Genomic DNA, 7459 nt, shown 5'->3' with positions numbered 1-7459 from the left:
CAGACTTTATTTTTTTGGGCTCCAAATCACTGCAGATGGTGACTGCAGCCATGAAATTAAAAGATGCTTACTCCTTGGAAGGAAAGTTATGACCAACCTAGATAGCATATTCAAAAGCAGAGACATTACTTTGCCAACAAAGGTTCATCTAGTCAAGGCTATGGTTTTTCCTGTGGTCACGTATGGATGTGAGAGTTGGACTGTGAAGAAGGCTGAGCACTGAAGAATTGATGCTTTTGAACTGTGGTGTTGGAGAAGACTCTTGAGAGTCCCTTGGACTGCAAGGAGATCCATCCAGTCCATTCTGAAGGAGATCAGCCCTGGGAATTTCTTTGGAAGGAATGATGGTAAAGCTGAAACTCCAGTAGTTTGGCCACCTCATGTGAAGAGTTGACTCATTGGAAAAGACTCTGATGCTGGGAGGGATTGGGGGCATGAGGAGAAGGGGACGACAGAGGATGAGGTGGCTGGATGGCATCACTGACTCGATGGACGTGAGTCTGAGTGAACTCTGGGAGTTGGTGATGGACAGGGAGGCCTGGCGTGCTGCGATTCATGGGGTCACAAAGAGTCGGACACGACTGAGCGACTGATCTGATCTGATCTGATCAGTCTTAAGCACTAAAAAAAAAGCTTGAAAAAAATAAGCATACTTTCTCTGCATCTGCCCCTTCATGGTAAAGATTTTAGAACTGATGCTTGAAAATGTGTCCATGGAAATGATTTTGTGCCAACACTTGGACCTACACACTTTTTAAAAGCTTGGAAACAGAAACTGTTTTTGTAAGTTAGGTTTCATTTATGTATGATAAAACTCACCTTTTTCAAGTGTACTATTCTGCAGTTTTTTTTAGAATATTCAAAGTTGTGTGACCATCACCACGGATTCCAGAATAATCTGTTTTTAAAAACTGTGGTTTAAAAATGAAGAGTTTCCTTGGGAGTTGAACACATTTATGAAACATAAACAAGCAGCTCTTTCCCTTTGGTTTTTTGGACCAGCTAACTGACAACAGAGAAGGTTGAACCACACAAGCTGCATTGTAACAAAATGCCTTTGCACAGTTGGTGGGTGGAGTGTAAAAACCAGTCCAGTAATTTAGTAAAGCCCTCCTTCCATTCAGCTCCATAGTTTGTGACAGTCACTAAAAACCAGAGTTGAAGCAAACTGTCCTGAGAGCCTGGCCTTCAGACTGAAGTTTTACAGTGCGAAATCAAAATTTTAGTAAATAAGGAAGCACATTCAGTCATACTAACATTTCTAGTGAGGGCAAAATGCTTTCCCTGCAACTTTGTAAAAGTACAAAGAAATTTGTAGTTTTGTAAAATGTATTGGAAAATGTGGCTGTCTTCAATCCTATAAAATTCTTTGGAATGTGTCTGTGGGGTGGGTTACATAACTCAGACAGTAAAGAATCTGCCTGCAATGCAAGAGACCCGGGTTCAAACCATGGGTAGGGAAGATCCCCTGGAGCAGGAAATGGCAACCCACTCCAGTTTTCTTGACTGGAGAATCCTATGGACAGAGGAGCCTGGCAGGCTACAGTCCATGGGGTTGCAAAAGAGGTGGACACAAGTGAGTGACTAACACTTTCACTCTCACATACTCAGTGTTTTTATATTGGCGTGGGTGCTCCTGAATATTTTCAGACAGAGGTCAGAAATGTTAGGAGTCTGTACTTCCTCTCTGGTTTCCCAGCTCCCACCTACACCCGCACAACAGAAAAAGAAATAGAATAGTCTTCTCTACTCAGAGGTTAGCAGGGTATTTTCTAGAGTCTTCCGGTCCTGTTATGTCCCTGCTCAGAGCCTTCCACCCACCTCCCACACTCTGGATGAAATTCCAGTTGATCCCCGGTCCTCCCACTCCCTCGGCTTTGACCCTCTTGACCCGCCAGGCTCCGCCAAGGAGTCCCCCTGCTGACCACACCCAGTCCTGCAGCACTGTCCTTCTGAGTTGCCTTTGGTCTTTGCTCAACGTCAGCCCTTCATCAGCCCCTCCCTAACCTCCTGATGTGACCCTGACCCCCCTCACCCAGACAAACACTCTGTGCCCCCACCTAAGGGCTTCTCTTCACACATGTATCACTCCTGTATCATACTTAGAACAGTTTATTTGAGGGCTGCTTCCTGCCTCCCAGGAGGGCGGGGCCTGTGTCCCCACCCCCAGGTCCCCTGCTGCTACTGGGATGCCCCAGCCTGGAAGGGGCACCAGGGCCGCCCTCACAGCAGCTGAGGGACCTGGGACACGTCTCCTCTCCTCTGTGTCGCTGTCTCCTCTCTGTAATGGTACCGTTGGGTTCCTAGGAGGGGCTGCTGAGGGCTCTGTCCAGGGTCCCCCAGAGCTCCTGGGCTGAGACGTCTCCTTGGGCCCCAGATGACCACAGGTTGGGTTCCAGGGGCGGGAGCCACGCTTCCAATAAGCCACGCCCATTGGAAACCATGCCTCCCGGAAAGCCACTCCTCCCGGAAACCCCAGAGTCCCAGGGTCACCTGAAAGGCAAGGTGTGGGTTCCAGCCGGGCCTGGGACCCCTGGGACCATGCCAGCTTTGTCCTCAGGTGGGGCTGTGGGCAGTAGGGGTAGTCTGGTTGGCCCGAGTCCCCTTACTGGGGTTCGGGGTGGCAGAACACAATATCCCAAGCCACCGAAGTTGGGGTCGGGCAGTAGGTCTGCGGGTGTCACAGGGAAATCAGGGCCTCAGCCTCGGGGATGGGCCGGGCCATGAGGGGCTGTGAGCTGAGGCTCCTTCACTGCTGGGAGGTGAAGCTCTGGTGGTGGGGCCGGGTCGGGTCTCCGGGAGTGGCCGCTAGGATAGGACTTCGGGGTGGGGACCCCGAGGTGGTAGCTCTGGTAGGGCCTGAGCTGGGAGATTTTGGGCAGGAGAGCGGGAAATCCCGAGACCTGGAACTGGTGGGGGTTAGTACAAGGTGGGCGCCAGCAGCAGCAGCATCGCCCCGGCCAGCAGCGCCAGTGGAGGCGGGCTGGTCGCCAGGTGCGCGGCGTCGGGGACGCCGGTGGCGGTGGCGGTGTCGGTGTCGGTGGCGGTGGCGGTGTCGGTGGCGGGGGCCTGCAGATTGCAGTCGGTGTAGGGCTCCACGCAGCCCGCAAAGGCCATGACGTGCGCCACGAAGGTCTCCTCCTGCACGCCGTGCACCAGGTGCGCCTGCGGGCCGCGCGCGAACACCGCCACGTCCTCGCCCCCGTGGGTCTCGCTAGCCAGGGGCACGGCCGCCTGCTGCCGGTACGAGGGGTCCTCTGGCCAGAAGGTGGGGAGTTAATGTGACAAGGCAGGCAGCCTTCCCCTCCCTACAATTTCTGGCCAGGGTCCCCACCTCCCAGCGCCCCACCCACTACACTTACCGCTTGTGCTGTCATTAACATCGGGCCTCGAGCCCCCGCCAAGCGCATAGCCAGGGCCATTGCCATAGAGGATGGAGGTATAAGACTTGATGTCTGAGGCCTTGCTGGGGGCCAGACCTTCAGGGAAGAGGGGACCCCGTGATCACACTGGCCCTAGCCTTTGCAGCTCCCCCTGTGTGCAGAGCCTAGGCAGGTCTTGTCTGTTCAATGACTTAATCCTCACCAGAGTGATGCAGGGCAGTTGCTGTTACTACCCCACTTGACAGATGAGGGAACTGGCTCAGAGCACTTTGTGCCTCGTAACTTAGGGGCAAGGACCTGCCACTCTCCCTGGGCTTACCGAAAATGGAGGTCCCACGCAGTGTGTAGCCACCAAAAGAGAAGACATGAGAGTGGTCTGCAGTGACAAGGATCAGCGTGTCCAGTTCGCTAGTGAGCTCGTTAGCCTTGGCGATGGCATTGTCAAACATGACTGCCTCGGTCAGTGCCATATAAGCTTTGCTATCATGGTGACCGTGGTCAATGCGGCCTCCTGCAAGAAGGTCACATATAAGATACCAAACACGCCCTGATGGCCCTCATCACACCTCTGTTCCCCAAAGGGCTGCCACTCACCCTCCACAAAGAGGTAGAAGCCCCTGGGGTTCCTGCTCAGCACTTGCAGGGCCACCTCCGTCATCTCCGCCAGGGTCGGGTCCTTGGTGTCGTCTTGCTGAACATTATACTTCATGTCTGCCGGCTCAAAGAGGCCTGTGGGAAAGGTGAGCAGTGGTGACCCTCAAGCTGAGGACGGGGTTGGCCCGTGGCAGTCATCCTGGGGAGGACAGTGGGGGTGGGTGGGGTCGTTACCCATGAGGTGTGTTACACTGGAGTCACTGGCCACCTGAAGGAGCTCCGTGCGGTTCCACACATACTGGGCTCCCTAGGAGGGCAGAATCAGGCCTCAGCTCATAGCCCGACACCCCAAGCCCAGGCCCACTGTAGCCCCGCACCCATGAGCCCCCATCACCTGGTGCTTGGCCTGCCATGCCTGCACCAGGTTCTGCTTGTCCTTCCGGACTCCATTCACACTGGCATCATCTGGGTATTCAGGGTCTGGGGTCCCCTCAGGAAACATGTATTTTCGGCCTCCACCCAGGATCACCTGGAGTCAGAGATTAGGTGGTTAGAGGTGGGTTAGGGGCCTGGCTGGCCCTTTACTCCTCTCACACAGCCCCTACCTCCCCCACCAGGTCTGTGGGAAAGGCCTGTCCCCACCTCCTACATGGTGCCAACCCACCACACATACACATACACAAACCCATGAAAACCCTGAAACACCGCAGGGCAGGAGGTTGCCTACGACTGTGTTGCGAGTGTGCCCCACCACCTGTGCCCAGCCCCGCCCTGTGCCCAACATGTCGCACGTCAATATCCATGTTGTTGACCAGCTGTGCGGCGATGTCCTGGCAGCCGTTCTTCTGGGCATCGGCAGGCAGGTCGGCGTCTGAGTACCAGTTTCGGTTCACCGTGTGTGCGTAGGCCCCGGCTGGGGAGGCGTGCTGCACCCTGGTGGTGGTCACCACTCCCACTGACTTCCCTGAGGGTGGCAGAGGTCACGGTGGGCCACCGAGGTCTCTGAGCCCGTCCCTGCCCAGGAAGCTGACGCCCAAGCCCACCTGCTTTCTTGGCCCGGTTCATCACAGACGTGACCTCGTTCCCACGTGTCGTGCTGCACTGGTTGTAGCGGGCGGCTGCACTCACACCGATGGTTCTGTAGTTGCCCTTGACCCCGCACAGGTAGGCGGTGGCCGTGCCTGCGCTGTCTGGCACCTGTCTGTCCACGTTGTATGTCTGGGGGCAGAGATGCCTTCAGCTCTGCTGAGGTAGACACCCAGCTCCTGACCCAGGCCCTGGGTCCATTCTCACAGCCCCCAGCCCCTATCTCAGCCCCCAGTGCTCCTGGGGCTTTCCCTCCTACCCTGCTCCCTAGGCCCACACCCACCCCTCTGGTGTAGACCACCCTGAGGCCACTTGGCCCTTACCTTGGACAGAGCCACATATGGGAACTGGTCCATGGCCAGGGGTGTCTCAGGTCCCGGCTTGCCAGCCATCTGCCCCTTTAGGATCCGAGTGGCTGTCACCGTGGAAACCCCCATCCCTGAAGGTACACACTGTGTCAGGTCTGAGTCCCTGGGGCCAGCCTGGGTCACTCGGCAGCCCAGGGCTCCAGGGTTGTGGGGGGACAGGGGGTGGACTGGCTTCATGCACTCACCATCCCCCAAGAAGAGGATGACATTCTTGGCGGCTGTCTGGGTGGGCTGCAGCTTCTTAGCCACATCGAGGGCCTGGGCTGCCTGGCGGTTCCAGAAGGCGGGGTCTTCCTCCTCAACTGCCCAAGGGGAGAGTGTTGGTCAGGTCAGCCTGGAGCCGCCCCTGTGAGTAGGGGCTGCTGGGAGCCGTCTGATTACCTGGGATGAGGCTGAGGGAGAGCTGTAGCTGCAGGCCCAGCAGCAGCAGCAGCACGCAGGCCCCCTGCATGGCTGTGTGATGGCAGAGGGTCAGGATGGGACCTGGGGAGGCCGGGTCTCGGGGCAAGGCTGCGACACCAGGGACCGGCTGCAGCTTGGCTGCCTGGACTTAAATCTAGACAGACTTTGTCCCTGCTATTAAAGTCTCCTTGTCCCTCCCAGGTTCCCCGGGTGGCCACACCCTGCCCCTCACCTGCCCTATGACTTTGAGCCCTGTTGCCAGGGGGATGTGGTGGGTGTGGCTGAGTCAGCAGGGGTCCTGAGGAGGCAGGTCCCTCCCTCACAGGATGGTCCCCAGCTGTCTCCTCAGGGTGGGGTGGGGATTAGGGTGCAGATGTCTTAGGCCTGAGGAACGTTTTCAAGGTCCTGACTGAGGCTCCTCCCAGCCCTCTGCTCACCAAGTCCTGTGGGAGAACCATCTCTCCTTCCTTCACGTGTTCAGCGTTTTCTGAGACTCAGCCTTGGCCTGGTTTGGTTCCCAGTGCTGAGGGGAGTGGGCTGGAGGCACACAGCCTGGGCCAGGGGCCTGGGTTAGTTCCCTGGCGCCCTGAGGCAGAGATCCATGGGGAGGCCTGTCTGCCCTGCCCCCTGCGCAGCTCCTCACCAGACTTGACCTGGGCGGGAGGTGTGGGCACTGGGCTAGTGGGGGCACCTGGGAGCCTGGGCCCAGCTTCTGCTGTGGAGAAGGATGGGACTGGAGGTGACAGCAGAGCGGGGGCCTTGTCTGTGTCTTCAGTTACTGAAGTGCTGGGTCTGCAGCGCTGTTTGCGTTTGTGTGTGTGTGTGTGTAAGGTGCCTGAAACGGGTCGACAGGTGTGGGCCCAGTGCCCCATTAACTGAAGTTGGCCTCTGTTTCATTGAACAGGTAAATGGAAGGCAGAGGTGAGTCTGTTCTCTCCACAGGCCACACACACTCACAGGAACAGCTTCTGATAAGGAGCTAAAAGTTTTCGGTAACCCCAAGTTGGGTTCAAAAGCATTCCTCCAATCCAACAATCTGACTTCTGGATATGTATCCTCAGCAATTGAAAGCAAGGTCTGAAAGAGGTATTTGCACATTCACATTTTAGCAATGTTATTCACAGTAGCCAAGAGGTGCAAGCAACTCAACATCCACAGCAGACAATTGGATAAGCAAAGCATGATACAACTCCACAATGGAATATTGTTCTTAGCTGCTCAGTTGTGTCTGACTCTTTTCCACCTTATGGTCTGTAGCCTGCCAGGCTCCTCTGTCCATGGGGATTCTCCAGGCAAGAATACTGGAGTGGGTTGTCATGCCCTCATCCAGGGGATCTTCTTGTCCCAGGGATCAAACCTAGGTCTCCCGCATTGCAGGTGAATTATTTACCATCTGCGCCACCAGGGAAGCCCCAATGAATATTATGCTGCCTTCAAAAGGAAGGAAAGTGTCATACCTCCTATTACATGGATGAACCTTGAGGACATGATGCTCAGTGATGCAGCTGTGGTTGTTGTTGTTTAGTTGCTAAGTTGTGTCTGACTCTTTTGCCATCCCACGGACTGTTTCCTGCCAGGTTCCTCTGTCCATAGTAAATTTCAGGGGATTTTTCTGATTCAGGGATC

At 55.8% G+C, this 7459-nt stretch overlaps 1 protein-coding gene across 1 annotated transcript; it reads right to left on the bottom strand.

Moving 5' to 3' along the window:
- Positions 1-2919: 2919 nt before the first annotated feature.
- On the bottom strand, positions 2920-5914 carry LOC129646878 (intestinal-type alkaline phosphatase). Its single transcript, XM_055573751.1, has 11 exons — positions 5813-5914; positions 5617-5733; positions 5387-5502; positions 5021-5195; positions 4769-4941; positions 4372-4506; positions 4212-4284; positions 3978-4112; positions 3703-3894; positions 3363-3479; positions 2920-3257 (listed from the first exon to the last, which is right to left on the bottom strand). The coding sequence occupies exons 1-11, from the start codon at positions 5880-5882 to the stop codon at positions 2920-2922; spliced, it is 1641 nt and encodes a 546-aa protein (XP_055429726.1). The 5' UTR covers positions 5883-5914.
- Between the last annotated feature and the right edge of the window lie 1545 nt (positions 5915-7459).

This window comes from Bubalus kerabau, chromosome 3, assembly GCF_029407905.1.
Source record: "Bubalus kerabau isolate K-KA32 ecotype Philippines breed swamp buffalo chromosome 3, PCC_UOA_SB_1v2, whole genome shotgun sequence".
NCBI classification, from domain to species: Eukaryota; Metazoa; Chordata; class Mammalia; order Artiodactyla; family Bovidae; genus Bubalus; species Bubalus kerabau.
This window is presented reverse-complemented; position numbering and strand designations above follow the sequence as displayed.

Bases quoted from the DNA above. Each gene is read 5' to 3' on its own strand.
- LOC129646878 (XM_055573751.1), bottom strand. From the start codon at position 5,882: ATGCAGGGGGCCTGCGTGCTGCTGCTGCTGCTGGGCCTGCAGCTACAG. The intron at 3,480-3,702 runs GTAAGCCCAGGG...TCTTCCCTGAAG, and splicing joins GCGTGGGACCTCCATTTTCG to GTCTGGCCCCCAGCAAGGCC. The intron at 3,258-3,362 runs GTAAGTGTAGTG...CCTTCTGGCCAG, and splicing joins TGTTAATGACAGCACAAGCG to AGGACCCCTCGTACCGGCAG.